The following is a 19,114-nucleotide window of genomic DNA, read 5'->3' on the forward strand; positions in this document are numbered from 1 at the left end:
GTAATGTGTAAATTTGTGGATTGTGTTGTTGATCCAAGGGCCGTCGGGGCTTGATCCTGGATGAACAATTGATGAATGATGAACACTTTCTTCAAGGGCCATCGGGGCTTGATCTTGAATTGGTGGAAGTTCTTCAAGGGCCGTTGGGGCTTGATCTTGAAGGAGGATTTCACGAAGAACGAAGAGGGCTTTCTTGATTCTTCGGTATTTGCTTGAGAGTAGAGAAAGTGTATGTAAATTTTCTCCCTTGATCCTTTGATGGAGATGTCTATTTATAGGCTTTGAGAATGAATTACCACCATCCTTTTGCTTTGGTGAATGTTGTAGGTGGATTGGGTGGATTGTTGTAGGTGAATTGGGTGGAGGTTGTAGGTGAATTGGGTGGATTGTTGTAGGTGAATTAAGTGTATGATGTAGGTGAAATGAGTGGATGTTGTAATTTTGATGCAATGGTCAACATTTATTTTACCGAAATTTCAATGTCTACAAATGTAATTTTAATGCAATGGCCAACATTTATTTCATCAAAATTTCAATGTCTACAAATGCCCCTACTTCAAGGCGCATTGTATACATGTGATTGTCACGTGTAGAAGATGCATTTTGAAGTCCCTTAATGTAGATGTCGATCCAAGGGCTGTTGAGGATTAATCTTGAATTGGGCTGGGAGTTTCTTCAAGTGTCGTTGAGGCTTGTTCTTGAATTTTGTTTGAAATTTCTTCAAGGGCCGTTGAGGCTTGATCTTGGATGAAATTTGGACCACAAGGAGCTTCATGTGGTAGATGATCTTTGGCTTTGGTAATGGATGAATCGACACGTATTTTGTTGCGCTTGTTGACTTTCCACAGCTTTGATCTTGAACTAGGTTGGAGTGTTTTTTGGTTTCCTCCAATTGTTGATTTTCCATAAGCTTGATCTTGAACTGGGATGGAGGGTGTTTTGGCTTCCTCCAGAGGTTCGAACTTACTCCTTTTATCTGGAGTTGATTATGATTCAAGGGTGGTGGACACTTGATTTTGAATTGGACTTGTGATTTCTTCAAGGGTCGTTGGGCTTGATCTTGAATTTAAATAGAACTACAAGCGACTTCAAGGTTCAGACATATGGCAGGCAAGCACGAGGCAGAGGTGATGGCTTCAGGGTTAGGGGATGAATCAACATTTGCAGTTGTCGCGTTTGCTGATGATCCACAAGATTGATGTTTCATTGTCACTCGTCTTATCTGTTCTTCAGGCAGATGAGGCATCTTCTCTGGAAGTGTATCGACCATTAAAGACGACTACTCGAGAGCAATGTTAGGTAAGCAATCAGGGAAGAGGTTCCAGGCAGTCGGTTCCAGATCGGAAGGCTGACTCCAAGTACCAACTGATTACTCTCCTTCTTATTGTCTTGCAAGTAAGAACAAGGACAAACAAAAGGACATGGAGAAAGCATGATATGAGACATTCTCGCTTTCGACCTTGATGATATGAGATACTTTTTCTTTTGAAGAAGTCCTGGCAATTTGACAGCATTGCGCGACGAGGCTTTGCTCTTCGGTGACGGTGCCAACAAAAGGTTGTTGAAGCTTCTCGAGCTCTTTGATTAGAGCAACGGTACCGGGCTTGAATTTGACTTAAACTCCTCCACCTGGATTATGTGGTTCTGCAGGGAAGGGCGTCATGCTACAGTGATTTGTTCCCGCTCATCATTCTGCGTTCTTCTCTGCTTGTTTATTTTGCGTAATAGAAGTGGTGCGCAAACTTTTACCTTTAAATGGTCCTTCAGAGCATCACTTCTCAGCTACTTATCCATGCTTGGCAGCTTCAGTGTAAAGAGCCAACATCATATCAACTGTCCTGAAGTATTTGCTGAGGAAGTTCGAGACCCGTCGATTGTTGGAGATGAGCACTCGAGAGTAGTGCTAGGTAAGCAACCAGGCAAAGGTTCGGAGCAATCAGTTCCCGATCAGAAGTTTAATTTCAGGTTCCGACTGATTGCTTCCTTTCTCCTTGTTCTACAGGCAAGAGCAAGGGCAAAGGAAAGGATAGGGGAAAGGCATGATATGAGATGCCTTTGCTTTCAACCCTGATGATATGAGATACTTTTGCTTTTGAAGAAGTAGCGGATGATCAGCACATGTATTTGTTGCGCTTGTCTCCACATGCTTCGATGCATCATTTTCACTTGCCTCATCTGTTCTCCAGGCATCTGGTATCTTCTTCGGCATCACATCAACAGTTGAAGATGAGTACTTAAGAGCAGTGCTAGGCGAGCAATCAGGGAAGGGATTCCAGGCAGTCGGTTCCAAATCAGAAGGCTGATTCCAAGCGCTGGCTGATTGCTCTCTTTCTCCTTGCCCTGCAGAGAAGAACGAGGACAAAGAAAAGGATAGAAAGAAAACATGCTATGAGATAGTCTTGCTTTCAACCTTAGTGATATGAGATACTTTTGCTCTGGTGTGACTTGGTTGTAGAAGTGTTTCCAGGGAGGAAGAAAACTGAGTATGTTGAAGGGTTTGGTTACAGATGCATTTGGCAAGGAAGAAGAGTCAGGCGTTTTGGATATGTGCCTTGCCATATAGGATGAAGGTCGAACTATATAGTGATTTCCCAATAGCAAGTGGTAGTGCGGATGTGGCTTTGTCATCCACGCTTGTCGACCAAAAGTGTGGTAGTTGGAATAATGACCTTCACGCGTTTTCAACTATGTCAGAGATCTTTGACAAAATTGCACGTGATAGCTGAAAAGCTGAGATTGCGTCTGAAAAGTGTTGACGGACTTTACGCAGGAAAATTCGACTTTTGAAATTCGAAGAGTGGTGTCTCTTTGATTTTTTGAACAAGTGGTTGTGTTGCCTCTCCTTTTAAAGAGGTGTCAATTGTATTCAACATGCACACTTTGAAGATTGCCTGCTCGTGAAAATCATCTCCGGTGTATTTCTAAGCTTTTACTCTATCCAACCCTTTTCTTTTAACATTTTTGAATATGGCTTACCCATCTAACATTTTCTTAGATTTGAGTCTCAGCAATAACACAGGTGTGCCGCGTCAGGGTAATATATGGTGCCCATCCTTCTTATCTTCTGATGGCCCTTTTACAGTTGAAGACTCTGTGATGAGTGACAATGGCTATGGTTGTAGCTAGGAACCTCCTCACTCCTAGAGATAATAGGTTGCTTTCAAGGTGGACCAATAAGTTGGCTGTCCAAGACTCCCTGGCTCTTAGTGTTTAGTGTGCGGGCTATGTGTCCAACATGGGCTAACGCCTACTTGCTCGAACTCACCAAGTTGAATCATTGACGATCGGGGTGGAAAGTCTTGGAAGAAAGATCAAACGTCTCAAGCATGAGAATCGAGAGTTACGTATGCTTGCAAATGATTATTCGACGAGCATGAAGAGAAAGCTTGATCATCTGTAGGAATCTGAAGGTTGAATTCAAAGCGACCATCAGAAGTTTGTGGCTGTCTTCCAGAGGCACCTTTTGGCTTCGCTTTCTGGCGTTCGACCAAGTATTGAGGCACCACCTAATCAATCTTTAGTGCCTTCTTCTTCTAGGGTTCTGCCGAGTGCTGAGGCTTCACGTGAGTAATCGTTGTGAAGTTTCCTTTTTTTTTTTGTACTTGTAATTTCTCGGAGATATCAATAAATAGACTTTATTTTATCCAGCGTATTGTGTTGAAACACATATCTCACTAAGATGTGTTACTTCCCTCTTTTTTTTTTTTTTTTTTCAGAATAGTACCATGCACCAAGATTTCACTATATATATATGTGTGTGTGTGTTTTGATGGATGTTACCTGACGCACCAAACACCTTTCATCATTTTTTTTTTTGCACAGTCACTGCACCATTCTTCTCTGCGTTTTTTCTCTGCATGCGGATCACTGTTTACACAGCTACTGTACTGCATTCTTCCCCGCATGCGGACTATTTTCACTTGGTTCTTTGGAGACTATCATTTACACAGTCACCGCACTACTGTTGCATATGCGGATCAGTTTCACTTGGGAGATCAATATGCATATATAGGGCTGCACAGTCACTGCACCACATGCGGATCAATTTCTTTTGCAACTGTTAAGATCGTTGTATATATATATAGGCATACGCGCACACATACACACATAGGGCACTGCACATTCACTAGACAGCTGTTGTCTGGCTGCAATCACGACTGCATGCACCGCTTCCTGTTTTCCCCGCGTCTGCCGCCTGGTAAGTCTCTTGTATTTGCTACCGCTTTCAACTCTACATCTTCGTCGACTGGACTTTCTTACGTAGCATCCTCCATTGCTCCTACTACTAACAGTGCGCCTATTGTATCAAGAGGATCCTCGACTGCTACTGCTACTACTAACAACGTGCCTTCTGTATTTGGAGAATCCTCGTCTGCTGCCTGTTGAACTCGGTGCTGGAAAAAAAGTGGCTTCAAGTGCATGTTTGAAGGCTGCGGTGAAGGAAGACACGAAGGCTGCAAGTGCAGGTTTGAAGCTGAGGACAACTTTGTCATGCACATATATATATATGCACATACGTAAGTTGTCCTATCACCATGTGTGTGTGTGTCGTGTATATATATATATATATATATATATATATATATATATATATATATATATAATGTGTTTATTTGTATATGATATATGTGTACCCCACTGATGGATTTCTTTGCTGCAATGCTATAATTCTTTAATTTTGAGAAGGTAGAGCAGGATGCTGGGATCCTCACGAAGCTTTTCAAAGACGTGGGTGTACTTGCTACCTAGTGCTTGTGCAAGAGACTGCAACGAGGTTTCGCTGTGTAGTGCCTTTTGATAACAGTTTCCCTTAGTGGTGCGCTGTCGTGTGGTGTTGTGCAAGAGACTGCAGCGGGGTTTCACTGTGTAATGTCTTTGGTCTCAATTTTTTCTTGGTGGTGACGTCGACATGCGGTGCAAGAAACTTCTTGCGTAGTCGCTGTAGGTTTGCGTAGTGCGATTGTGTAGCATTTTGGTTTCCTCTACCCCTGTAGCGTGCTTTGAAGGACCGTCTTATAGCTGCCCTATTTGCCGTGCTGCTTGGAGCTTGTTCTAGCGTGTCACTTTTACAGTGTGGGGTTGTGCAAAAGACTGCAGTGAGTTTATGCTGTGTAGTGCCTTTTGGTCACAACTTTCCTCAATGGTGACGTTGCCGTGCACATTGACCTTGCTGCTTGCCGTGGGCTCTTTGTCGCTGCTGCTTGGAGCTTGTTCCAGTGCGTCACCTTTACCGTGTGGGGTTATGCAAAAGATTGCAGCAAGTTTATGCTGTGTAGTGCTTTTTGGTCATAACTTTCCTCGGTGGTGATGTTGGTGTGATGTTCTCCCTTTGTAATATGGCTTTGTAACCAAATCATTCCTTTAAAGAAATAAAGTATTCATATTTTGAATTTGCTTTTTTTTTTATTCTTCAAAGTGTTTGTGTTTTTTGTTGATGATGTGACTGTACTCGAAGTTTTGAAGTTTCAAGTTGCCTACGTACCCTCGGTTGAGGAGGGATCAAGTTATGACGTAGTTCAAATGAGCGATGATTTTTTTTTTATGGTTTTAATGGTGATTTTGATGATGATTTTACCATACACAGTTGTGCTCTTGTGGGCCAGAAGCGTTAGTTCATGCAGTTTAGGCTCGTGCGAACAAGGAGCATTTTGGTTGCCGTATTGCAGTTTCAGCTCGTGCAGGCAAGGAGCTTTGGTGTTTGTCAAGCGATCCGGGAGAGTCGTTCCTTGTAATCTTCATAGCAATGAGCCTTGACTGAGTAGCTGAATAATTTTTTGAGGAAGAAGAGATCGCGCATGGTCGATCTTTGTGTCGAAATTTCCTCATCTTCAACACTTTCATGTCACTTTGGAGGTTGGCAAAAGCTGCTTTGCCCCCTTTCCGATTGGGGTACTTATGGAGAAGACATATGCCTCTTGTGCAGTTTCTTTGGAGTGACATGAGTCCATCCTTCAATTTTACTCGGCTTGATTGGCATGGTTTTGGAGCATGCCCCCAGCGATTGAGGTGAAGATTTTGAGTTGATAGAGCCAGAAGCGACGTCTTCTTCTGGGATTTCGTCTTCTTTGTCTTTTTGGGCCTCCTCTTCAATGTCGTCCTCTTGGGTTTGTTAGTGTGAAGATTGGCCGGTGTTGATGATGGCGCCTCCTTACCTTTAGTGGTCCTTTTGTGTCAACCTCCAAAGTTGCTTGGCGCTTCATCCTTGAAGGAATCAAGCTTCGAATATCGCCTTTTTCTACTAGCCCATCGAGCTTTTCTTCCTTTGACGTTGTCTCCCTATTTCTAGAAAGCTTCTTGTTGTCTTCAAGTCTTTCCAAAGCTGACCGACGAGAAGGAGAGCTAGCCGTGTTGCTTAGCCTCTTAGGTTTTGACAATCTTTCAAAAACAAAGCTTTAGGATGTTGGCATGTTAAGCCTCTTGAAGATGGAGGTTCAGTTTTGACCACCAATGCGATTAAATGTTGAGGTTCTGGGTCTTGAACGATTCATCCTATCGAAGACTGACGTCCGAGGGGCAGATTTAGGCTCCTCTTGATCTTGTTCAATGCTTACGCTAATGTGTTGAGTGCTACTATTTTTCGCTTTGCTTGAAATCTTCACGAGTGCATTTGGTGTGAAGCCAAGTCCAGCTTTGTTGTTGTCAACTCCGTAACCATTCTTCTTTAACTTCTTTTGAGTCTCAGTGAGGTCACGTTTTTTATTGTTGACGGTGTTTGAAACCTTCTTTCCACAATTCGAAGACGAAGCGAAGTCGTACCCAACTTTCGACATGAGTTTGTAGGCATTTAGATCAAAACCTTTTTCGGTCCTCTTGGTTGGGAGAAAGCTTGGTTCCACCCCCTTTGGTAGAGCTTTTATGAAGCCTTGTGGTAGTCTTGCAACCTTAGCGTCGCTTAGCTATGTCAGAGGCAAAACTGCATTCATCTTGAGCAACTTTACATTATGCCTGTGCTGCTGTGCATCGACTTTGCTTGCTCCTGTTTCGAACGGAGATTGACCATTCTTTCTTCTCGACATCGGGATGTATCGGAAGACGGGTGTGTTTGGTCCATTTAAAGGCATCCTACTCCCTTTGGTTGTTGCAGGTTTAGCAAGCTCATCATCGTTCTTGCTTGAAGACGGCATAGCTTATTCTTCTTGCTTCTTGGGCAAGGGTTGCCACTCCCGCTTTTTAGGTGTTGCTTTGCTCATGGATTTGATCTCTTTTGGAAGAGTTTTGGGCACCATGTCTTCATCCATGTAGAACTTGGCGTTTGCAAAATGTGATTCGGCTTTGGTAAATGGTTTGGTGTCGCCATAGATCACCTTCACTCCTTTTCGATAGAATTTTAAACATTGGTGAAGGGTGGATGGTACTACTCCATTCGCATGGATCCAAGGCCTTCCTAAGAGCAAGCCGTAGAAAGTTCTTGCATCAATCACGTGGAATATCATGCTTGACTTGAGTTCACCAATAGTCATCTCCACTTGGATCATGCCTATCGCTCTTTGTCCTCCTTGATTAAAACCTTGGATTAGTAGACGACTTAGGGACAGTTCCTCTGCCTTGTTGCTGATTGTAGTCATTGTTGACTTTGGCATGATGTTTATGGCTGATCCACCATCCACAAGCATGTGGTTGACTTTGTGCTCCCTTACGTACCCAGAGACAAAGAGAGGATAGTTGTGAAGCTTGGATCCTAGCAGCAAGTCTTCGTCGGTGAAGCAGATTGCGTCCTCGGCGGCACAGCATGTGGCACATTCATGTGGCCGAAGCTTCAAGCCTTCGTTCCTGCTTTCTTGCACTTCGTGGTCGTCGAAACTTACCAAGACCGCTGCAAGTGCTCTTCGCATCTTCTTTGGCAATCGTAGTGCTTTCTCGATGCTAAAGTGTGTTGGCAGACCTTCTTCGAGCGTGAGAGTTTTTCCCCCCTCAGTGGCGATAACTTTGCCTTTTAAGGGCTCTTCCATCTCTACTTCAACCATGTGACAGGCGACGGTAGCGCACTGTTGGAAAAAGTCCTTCGGGAAGTACTCGTGCAAGGAGACAGGAATGCGTGGCTCTTGCTCCATAGGTTTCCCAGCATACGTTCACTTAGCAGCTTTTCCGTTTCTTTTAGGCTTCCTACTGTTGCGGCGACGGTGTTTTCTCCCTTGTTCCACCTTTAGTCTTGTGGCTTGTGGTTTTGTTTTCCTTGTTTTTTTTGTAAGTCACCAATGTCCATGCTTCTTCATCATCGATATGTGCATCTTGGTCGCTTGCCCCTAGTGATGGTTGTGCAGAAGGTGCCATGCAGCTTGAGCATTGACGGAAATGGTCAGGTGTCACGTGGAGAGGCACGGGATTGAAAGATCCAAATGCAATTGTAGTAGTATGTGTTGCTGCCGTGTCTTCAAGGTCGAGCTCGATTTAACCTTGTTGCGCTAACTTTATGATGAGTTATTTAAGGACAAAGCACTTGCCAACATGATGGCTCACGATACAATGGTACTTTACGCGATTCATCTTTTCAAGGCGTTTGCATTCCGGTAACTTGAGCACCTTCTTTTTCAGCAAGTCGTCTAACATTGCATCCATGTCTGAGTCAAGAAAAGGGTACACCTTCTGCTTCAATTCCTTAAGGTGTTTTTGTACTTGTCTTGGGTGCGAGGAGGCTCACCTCTCTTTATCTCCTTTGCTTTGGTCTTGGAGGAGATCTTGATAGGCGCAGAGGAGGTCTTAATGGGCGCGAAAGAGGTCTTGATGAGCGTAGTGTTGACGGTGAACGCTTCCTTGGGGGGTTTCTTCCCAGTCTTGTCTACATTTGGGGAAAACAGCTTATCCTTCTTGAAGTCGGTGATCGGTTCCCTCTTCCCGTGGTTGGCGATACTCAACTCCATGTTGTAGGAATGAGTTGCTAGCTTTTGAAATGTTCTCGGTTTTATGCCTTGAAGGATGTAATGTAACCCCCAGTGCATGCCTTGAACGCACATCTCAATGGCGGAGGTTTCGGAAAGCCGATCTTTGCAATCCATACTTAACGAACGCCATATATTGATGTAGTCGACGACAAGTTCATCCTTCCACTGTTTCGTACTGGTCAGCTCCAGCATGCTTACTGTGTGGCGCGTGCTGTAGAAGCGGTTGAGGAATTCCCTTTCTAGTTGATCCTAATTGTTGACAGATTTAGGCTCGAGGTCGTTGTACCAGTCAAAGGCGTTACCTTTCAACGAGCGCACAAACTGCTTGATGAGGTAGTCTCCCTCCATTCCAACATTGTTGCAAGTTTCAATGAAATGGGCAACATGTTGTTTTGGGTTTCCTTTTTCATCGAACGACATGAATTTTGGTGGCTGATAACCCCTCGGCATCTTCAAAGCGTCAATCTTCTTGGAGTAGGGCTTTGAGTACAGCACGGAGTCATGGGAGCTTCCTTCGTATTGTGCCTTGATGGTGCTAGTGATCATCTCCTGCAGCTGCTGGATAATGAGAGATCCCATGAATGTTGCTGATTGGTTTGGCTTTAGCTTCTCTTCGACTTTCTCCGCAGAAGGCTCCTCATCCTCGTCATTTTCCTTCTTTACTGGATTATCCCCTTGCTCGACTTTCACGTTGGGCTTCGTATCTAGTTGGTTGACGAGTTCGGTGATTTGCAGGTCTTTCTCCTCCACAGTCCGTGTGAGTTTTGCGATCGCTTCATTCATTTGAGCCAGCTGCTCTTCGATTGAAGTTGCTCTGGTAGTCATGACTTGCATGGCTATGCTGTTTCTTGAGTCGACATCTAAAAGTAAGGGCTCCGAGTACTTTCTCGGGCTTTCCTTTCTTGGCACCCTTAGTGAGGCCAGGGTGATCACGGGTTCGTGCCTCGGGTGGTATTCTGCCTTTAGCGGAGCTGATGCAGGGGTGGAAGAGGTGGCAAAAAGAGCCTTTGCCTTGCTTCGGGTTATGATGCTTGAAGTGACACCACCTGCACGATGACGCTCTTGTTCCTTGCATTGGTTGCGAGAACGGCTTGAGCCTTCCTTGATGCCATTTTTGCTTTTTACTGATTACAAAGATAGAGATGAGTGGTAGAGATTGTCCCATTAGGCGTGCCAAATTTGTAAACACGAGAATTCCTACGATGAATGAGACAAGAATACGTGTACAAAATAATATTTGTATTAATGATTTAAGGGTTACAATCTCTTCTACCAATTTAGCCTCTGATTCGATCTTCGTAATGTGTAAATTTTTGGATTGTGTTGTTGATCCAAGGGTCGTCGGGGCTTGATCCTGGATGAACGATTGATGAATGATGAACATTTTCTTCAAGGGCCGTCGGGGCTTGATCTTGAATTGGTGGAAGTTCTTCAAGGGCCGTTAGGGCTTGATCTTGAAGGAGGATTTCACGAAGAACGAAGAGGGTTTTCTTGATTCTTCAGTATTTGCTTGAGAGTAGAGAAAGTGTATGTAAATTTTCTCCCTTGATCATTTGATGGAGAGACCTATTTATAGGCTTTGAGAATGAATTACCACCATCCTTTTGCTTTGGTGGATGTTGTAGGTGGATTGGGTGGATTATTGTAGGTGAATTGGGTGGAGGTTGTAGGTGAATTAGGTGGATTGTTGTAGGTGAATTAAGTGTATGATGTAGGTGAAATGAGTGGATGTTGTAATTTTGATCAAATGGTCAACATTTATTTTACTGAAATTTCAAAGTTTACAAATAATTTTAATGCAATGGCCAATATTTATTTCACCGAAATTTCAATGTCTACAAACACATCTTCAATTTTAAGCCATTATAAGCGTGAGTGGGTAAAAATAAGTTTTAGGGCGAATTTGTAAATAGGTCATTTCTTAAAACTTTGAAATTAAAAAACAAAAAGAGTAAAAAAATAAAAAATAAAAGAAAAAAGAAAAAAGAAAATAAAAGCAGAAAACAATTTCGGACAAGGAAATCTGCTTCACGTTGTATCTGGTTTATCTACTCCGGTAGTTGGACACAAAATTTTTCAAGACCGCAGTTAAAACTGTTGGTTCTCCTACTAACTACCCGAGTCAAAAGATTCAGAAAACTACACTAAACCCCACCGATCACACACCCACAACCTCCCCTCACTTTCTCTACCAATTTTCCCGAGAAAATTCCCACCACAGGTTCTCAATCTCCATCTCAAGGTAAGCACTCACTCCATTCTCTCTACTTTGCTGCTCGTTTCTCATGTTTTCTCGATCTGGGTCTGTCAGATTTTAGGTGTTTGTCATTAGCCTCTGGGATATTTGAGGTTGTTTTTGCACAGTCAAGATTGGTTAGTGGGCACAAAAATGATGTCCTCGAGAAGAAAGAAGTGGACAGAGTCCGAGGAGAGAACTCTGATCGACAGATACGGAGAGATGATCGCTCATGGGACCCTTGCTAAGATGAAAACTAGAGAGAAAAAGTTTAAACCCATTGCCTGCTATGTGAATTCTGTGCACCATCTTCGAGACTCGATCGCGTATCGTTGGCAGTGGTCTTGGAAGGATGTTTCCACCAAGGTCCAGAACATGAGGCACCAGTATATGCTTGTGAAACAGAAGATTAAGAAACAGCAACCCGAGTGTAATTCGGGGGGTGGTGGTCGTGGTGGTGGTCGTGGTGGGAGTGGGGAGTGTAGTGAGGAGGAGTTTGATTGGATGGAGGGCCTCGCTCATTGGTCAAATTTTTTGAGGTATAAAGACGTTTTTGGGGATGTGGAGATTGTGAGTAATAGGGGTAATGATTTGATGGTGTCTGTGAATGGGGATGGTGAGAATGGTGGGGGGTTTGTGGAGAGTGGAAGGGGAATGGGGCTTCTGGAGTTTGGGCAATTGGGGCATTCGGATGGGGATTTTGGGGCGGGGATTGATGGGGTTGAGAATGGAGTGATGGGTTTGGGATTTGAGTACGACAGGGAGGAGGGAGAGGAGAATTTTAATAGTAATGATCGGTTGAGGCAGAATGGAGATGACAAGTTTGTGTGCGAAGGAGTGGAGCAAAGTGGTCATAATTTAAAGAAGAGGAAGAAGAAGAAGAGGGAGGTGTCGACGGGGTTGGGAAAGAAGAAGGCATGGGCCTTTCTATGTAACCAACTGGGCAAGTTGAAGGAAATGGAGGCACAATTTGAGCGTCGCGAGGCAGCGAGAGAACGGGACAGACAGAGGAGTGAGAATTTTAGAATGGAGTGTGAGCAAGAACGAGAATGGAAATGGGAGGAATGGGCAAATAAAAAGGAGATGAAGGGGAAGACAAGAGAGAAGTTAAAGAAGCAGAGGATTTTAGAATGGGACGAATTGGAGAAGGAGAGTGAACAAAGAGAAATAAGAAGGAAAGAGGAAGAGTTGATTCATGAGAGGGAATGGGAGGAGAGGATGAATAGGAGGAGAACAGAATGGAAGACGAGGATTGACGAAATGTTGGGTCACCACCGGGCAGAGATGGGCCAGATGCAGACTCGTATTCTTCATGAGCAACAAAACCTTATGAGCCAGTTACTTGGGATTGTCTCCCAGTGGACTGCTCATCCAGCTGGATTGTCTGATCATACAAATGCTAGTAACCATTATTTACCACAAATGATGCAGAACTTGCACCATGTGAATAGTTTGGTTCATGACGATGCTAGGGTTGAAGGAGAAAATCAAGATGATCAATTCATTGTCGATGGATAATGCTTTACCTTGAAGAAACTGCTCTCTGCTCTGTATGTATGAATGTCTGCAGTGTAGTGAGAAATATAAAGGTTAGAAAATTGTTTAATGCACTCCGATTTGTACTTTGTTCAATTAGATAAGATTATTGACTGATCTGTTGAGCTTGAAATCAAGTCAATAAGGACTATGGATTCCCAACTCGAAATTTTTATGTAATTATCTTGTTCAAATTGAATAAATTTTCTTTATCCCTCAATAATGTGTTGGAATTATGAGTGTGAAATCAAGCTGTTTTGATCAGTATTGTGACTTCTACCTTTCAGATAAAGCTCTTTTTGGCCGCAACCTAGGTTCGTGTCAGAAGAAATTAGTTTTGTTCTTACTGTCCTTTATTCTGTTAGTCTAAAGAAATAAGTACTCCGAGAGACCATACTTACACTTTGAGCATTTTGTAGATCTCTGTCGGAATTTTTCTATTTTTTTCTCAAGTAGAACACTTTGATGTTGTAACTCTGGCATTCCACCTACCTTTAGTATGATTGTGTGTATGATTTTGCTTGTAATGAGCAATACATGCATGCACTGGTGTGTCTTTTGCATATGTTGAAAAGAGGAGGATTAGGATTAGCATTTCTATAGTCGATATATAAGTGACATCTTCTTTTATCAAGGGATTCGAACAGCGGATAAAATTATAAAACTGACCTGGAACTTGATCTCCTGCGGAGCCCTGAGTAACCGGCGTCATCTTGATGTCATCTTGATTCAAGTGTGTTGATTTTACGAAGTATAATTGGTCTCTGCTCTGTTTATATATAATGAACTCTCAAATGTTTGTCAGATTAGATGCATGTATAGTCATGCATATGGCAGCTGCACTTGCCAACTCAAGGGTGAGACACTTCCATGGGCTTCCACGCCCCCTCCCTCCTTGATTCTGGTACTTTCACAGGACGGACGTCCTTGTCTTCCGTTATCGGTGGCCTGAGGATGGCTCCTCTAATTTTTGTATGCCTCCACTGCCAGATGAGAAACTACATTGCAATTTTTGTTATGCAATTTTGTGAAATACTAGTTTTATTTTAATAAATTGACTTGAAATTGTGTGTTTAAGTACATTGATCAATAGGAACCCCGAACCATATTTTAGGATTTGGCTTTGGTTATTTTGGGATTGTACAATTTTAGTTTTGGGTTGATTACTTTTAGGGTTTAGAATGTGAAACAAAAATTTATGATTTTGTTTGTATAGTATAAATGTCGGACTGTATTAACTATTTCATTCAGATGAAAACAAAAATAGTGATAAAAAAGCTTTTGTACACTCAGCATATTAGAACGAGTGAAAAGAAAAATGATGATTTGGATGTGTTTTGAGCAGCAAAATCATTAAAAGGGCAACTTACTTATTGTGTGTACTAGTCTTCTTTCACGTGCTTCCGCGCGTGTAAAAGACTATTTTTTAATCACAGTGTGCTACATTTGACTCACATTTTTTTTTTGAGCAAATACATTTAAACGTATTTATTTGCGTGGATTGCTTCATTTATTTATTATTTCATTATTTTATTTCTTTATGAGACATATTAGAAATATAAAAGAAAGGTAATCATCATGTCACATAATATAGGGAGAAATTCACAGAAGTTGAGGGAGAATATTTGTGACAGAATTGAAACTTTATTTGTACCCAGTGAGACAAAACCCCAAATGAAGGAAATTTGAGCCCGCTGTAATGAATTCATAGACTATCGTCTTTGTATTTGTTGATTGCTCCTATGATACCTTTGCTTTGACAGTTGAGAATTGTGAACATTTGTTTGTCCAAATCGAACTTTCTCATTGTCGATCTTTATGTAGAAATTACAACAGACAATGAATTTTAATTTAAAAAAAAATGAAAATACTTATGTAAACAAAATAAAAATTGAAATGTTAAGCAGAAAAATACTAAAATCCCAATCAATATAAAAGTAAAGTAGGTAAGGTCACTTTGATACATTGCTCCTATCATGTACTTACATACTTGATATGTCGAACTCCAGTTGAAAAATTTTCGTATTCCTAAAATTAAAAAAAAAACAATAATTCATTTGACAACATGAGGGAAAAAATTACTATAACAATTAAGTAACATATAAAAGTGATCTTAATCGTAAACATTCCTGTCCTCAAATGTATCTTATCAATTTAATCAGAATAGTTAATGCATAAACTTATTTTTCCGAGTAATTATGCAATCAAACTCTTCCCTTTACTCTCTTGGTTGTCCATGGTACCTGTTTGGACCCAAAATTACACAATCAGTCTGAGCGATTGAGACCGTTAAATGAGCAGAATTTTAGGCCATCAGATGACTCTGAATATTAAGAGGCTGTGATTTTGCACGCACTCGGCCGTGATACTTTAAGTTGTTGGATGAGAGAGGCCATAATTGATATTACCATTTTATTAGGAATTTATTAAAATGGGAATTACCTTATAGTTGCAGCTTGAGAGTCAAATAAATGAAAGCATTGTACAAGGATTCTGTGTGGTTACGCATTATGCAGCTTGGTTGGTTCGCGTCCTGATCAACATGGAAAAGTGCTACTTATAAGAATTTAGGGATAAGACAGGATGCAGAAATGGGAGATGTGATCAGGTTGAACTTTTTGATAATGCATGGTTTGCATTTAGTTGGAAAGAAAGATGGAATAAAGAAAGTAAATATTGATACATATTGAAGGAATGGTGGTTATTAGGGTTGCTATAGGTTCTAGGGTTTATCTTACTTTATCTTTTTGTAAGTAGTCTTTTTCTCTTTGATTTAAGGAGATTGGTATAAGTCATTTCCTTGTTGTCAACTCCTTGATTTAAGGAGATTAGTCTATGGTCTCTAGACTCCTTGATTTAGGGAGATTGAGGTATGTTGATGTAAGACTACTAGACTAGCCTTTGTGGGGTGTTTCAAGGAGTTTCCTGGATGTCTTCGTGCACTGCAATGTGCACCGAATCCTTCTTAAATATCTCTTCCTCCTTTTTGTAACCTCATGATTTTACTTTGCAATACAAGATAGAACTACACTTGGAAGGGGGTGGATTGTAACATCCCACATCGACCAACGGAGAGGGGGTGATGTGCCTTATATGTACATGCCCACCTCTATATAGCATGAGGCCTTTTGGGAACTCACTGGCTTCGGATCCCATCATAACTCCGAAGTTAAGCGAGTTCATGCAAGAGCAATCCTAGGATGGGTGACCCACTGGGAAGTTCTCGTCTAAGTTCCCAGAAACAAAACCGTGAGGGAGTGGCTAAGGCTCAAAGCAGGCATATTGTGCTACGACGGAGCCGAGACTGGGATGTGTCAAGAAAACTCAGTTAACCAGGAAGTTGACAACACCATTACTTCTCAGCCTGAGAAGCTTTTAAAAGTGGATATCAATCCCAACCAAAGGCTCAACTCAGTACTACTGTATAAGTTCAATTATCTCCCATGGTCAAGGGTAGTTACTCTTGCTCTTGGTGGAAGAAACAAACTCGGGTTCATCCATGGTAATGTGCCAGCCCCAAAAAATACGTCCTCAAATTATGAAGGTTGGCTATGTAAAAATCAACTTGTTATTGCATGGTTGCTCAACTCCATGGAAAGGAAAATAGCTGAGATCTTCAACTACTCAAAGTCTTCTCTCTTGCTATGGACAATGGTGAAGGAGATGTATGGGAACCAAAACAATTCCGCTCGTGTGTTTCAACTTAAAAGAGATATGTCCGTTATCCAGCAAGAAGGTAAGAGCTTTATTTAGCATCTTGGATCTCTAAAAAGTATGTGGAATAAACTGGATGTCTACATGTCACATACTACTGATTCCACAGTTCTCTTAAAAATGGATGAGAAGGATAAAATCTTCTAGCTATTATCCAGCTTGAGTGTAGATTATGAGGATCTGAGAAGTCACATTCTCATGAATCTTGAGCTGCCAACCTTCACAAGCATCTGTGCTACCATTCAATGAGAAGAAGTGAGAAGGAAGGTTATGAATGTTGGAACAAAAGACAATGATATTGAAGCTCGAGCCTACATGACAACTGAGAAGAGATACAGAGGTAAAAACCCTAACTTGAAGTGTCAGCATTGCCACTACAATGGTCACGTAAAGGAGATGTGCTGGATCTTGCATCCAGAGTTGAAACTAGACTTCTTGAAAGACAAAGGTGCACCAAGGTGACCTCAACCTCAGCAACCTTCCCACTGAGCCAACATGGCTTCATCTTCATCTATCAACAGTCATGATCCTTGCAAGTAGTTCACGGCCAATCTTGTAGACCTTATAAACAAGTTTGTAACCTTCATACACAAGGAAACAAGAAGAGAAGAATTTGATCAAGATGTTGTTCATGAAGATGGAAATACCACGGTCTTGTTGGGCAAGTTTGCTGGATTTTTAGCCAATGCTGATCATATGCCAAAGCAAGACCTTCAAGGTATTTTGAATGCTTCCAAAACTGCTCTAAATGTCAATTTGTTGCATGATTTTTGGATTGTTGATTCTGGAGCCACATACCACATGACTAACAAAGTATCGAAACTCAAAGAGTTTGAAAAATTGCATAAACCATCACAAGTGTCAGTTGCAAATGGTGAAGGGGTCGAGGTTGTAGGAAAGGGAAAAGTTCACCTGATTTCAGATAAAATTGAGTCTATGGCGTTGTATGTACCTTCATTTCTTTTTTAGCTTTTATCTGTGGGAAGAATCACAGGTACTTTGAACTGTTTGGTCATTTTTTCACCACAAAGTGTCATTTTTCAAGATTGTATCACCAAGAAGATGATTGGTGAGGGCTTTTTCCTTGGTGGTCTATATTACATCTCAAAAAACAGTCCAAGTGCATTTCAAGTCAAGTCAGTTTCCAACCAAGACAACCTTTTGTGGCATCAACGTCTAGTTTATCCTTCCCAACCTATTTTGTCAACCTTGTTTCCCAAGTCAAGCAAAGAAGCAATCGAGTGTGAAACTTGCCATATGTCCAAAGCTACTAGGTTACTTTTGGGAGAGTTAGTTTCTAGGGCTAGCAAGATTTTTGAGCTTGTACACTTAGATATATGGGGACCAACTAGTGAATCTATTGATGGTTACAAGTATTTTGTAACCATTGTTAATGATTATTCAAGGGTTGCATGGTTGTATCTTTTGAAATAAAAAAAAATCAAGTAATGGATATGTTTAAAGATTTCCATAATCTTGTCAAAAATCATTTCTCTTTAAACATTCAAACTCTAAGGTCTGATAATGGCTCAGAATACATGTCTCAAATCCTGACACAATACTTGAGCAATGATGGCATTATGCATCAAACTAGTTGTGTGGGAACACCACAACAAAATGGCATTGCTGAGAGAAAAAATCGTGACTTATTGGAGAAAACTAGGGCATTAATGTTGTAGATGAATGTGCCTAAAAATTTTTGGTCACATGGTGTTATGGCAGCTGTTTATTTGATTAACAGATAGCCTAATAAAGTGTTAAAGTTCAAGTCTCCAATGGAGATAATAAAAGGAAGAAAAGTTGATCTCTCACACCTTAAAGTTTTTGGATGCATATGTTTTGTGCACATTCAATCTCTATATCGAGATAAACTAGATCCTCGGGCAGCAAAGTGCATCTTTCTTGGGCATTCTTCAACTAAAAAAGGATACAAGTGTTATAACCCTCAACTTAAGAAACTTATTGTATATAAGAATGTTAGGTTTCATGAAACTAACCCTTTTTTTCAGTAAGAATCTTGAAGTTACCACTCAGGGGGAGAACTACTTGGATCTGTTTCCCTTACCAAAAACAGATGTCATGATCACTGAGGTCCCAACTTCAAGTGTCAATGTACCTACTCAAGTAACTCTTTCTTCGAGTGAACAAATTAATGAAGGCTAGTCTCCTAGCAATACAACTGATGAAGAGTGTGAAAACTTGCAAAGTGTGACTTTAGAAGCAATGGAACCTATTGCACCTCGATGCAACCCTGCAAGAAAGAGACAACTGCCTGCAAGATTGCTTGATTGTGAGACTTACAAGCCATGACATCCAATCTCCAATTATGTTTCCTATCACAAGCTTGCACCTGCTCATAATGCATTTCTCAACAAGGTTTCTGAGCTCACAGAACCTCAAAATTTCCATAATGCTAGTGAATCTGAAGTGTGGAGGAAAGCTATGCATGATGAGTTACATGCTCTCGATCAACACAACACTTGGAGCATTGTAAAGTTACCAAAAGGGAAGAAGGATGTGGGATGCAGATGGATATATAAGATCCAGTTCAATTCAAATGGATTAATTGAAAGACATAAAGCAAGATTGGTAGCTCATGGATTCACACAAACCCTTGATTTGGACTACAAGGAAACCTTTGCTCCTGTTGCCAAAATGAACTCAGTGAGGGTACTTCTCTCAGTTGTTGTAAATAAGGGATGGTTAATGTATCAAGTGGATGTTAAAAATCCATTCCTGCATGGGGATA

The 19,114-nt window shown here is 41.4% G+C and overlaps 1 protein-coding gene and 1 long non-coding RNA gene across 2 annotated transcripts; one reads left to right on the forward strand and one right to left on the reverse strand.

The window, feature by feature from the left end:
• The first annotated feature begins 10,926 nt into the window (after positions 1-10,926).
• LOC126597439 (uncharacterized) lies at positions 10,927-12,874 on the forward strand. Its single transcript, XM_050264235.1, has one exon. It carries the CDS (start codon positions 11,269-11,271, stop codon positions 12,631-12,633), a length of 1,365 nt encoding a protein of 454 aa, XP_050120192.1. The 5' UTR covers positions 10,927-11,268; the 3' UTR covers positions 12,634-12,874.
• A 5,367-nt stretch (positions 12,875-18,241) lies between these two features.
• Positions 18,242-18,589, reverse strand: LOC126595505 (uncharacterized). Its single transcript, XR_007613565.1, has 2 exons — positions 18,495-18,589; positions 18,242-18,463 (listed from the first exon to the last, which is right to left on the reverse strand). It is a non-coding gene; the product is annotated as an uncharacterized LOC126595505 (long non-coding RNA).
• Between the last annotated feature and the right edge of the window lie 525 nt (positions 18,590-19,114).

The sequence above is a fragment of the Malus sylvestris genome, chromosome 13 (assembly GCF_916048215.2).
Source record: "Malus sylvestris chromosome 13, drMalSylv7.2, whole genome shotgun sequence".
NCBI lineage: Eukaryota > Viridiplantae > Streptophyta > Magnoliopsida > Rosales > Rosaceae > Malus > Malus sylvestris.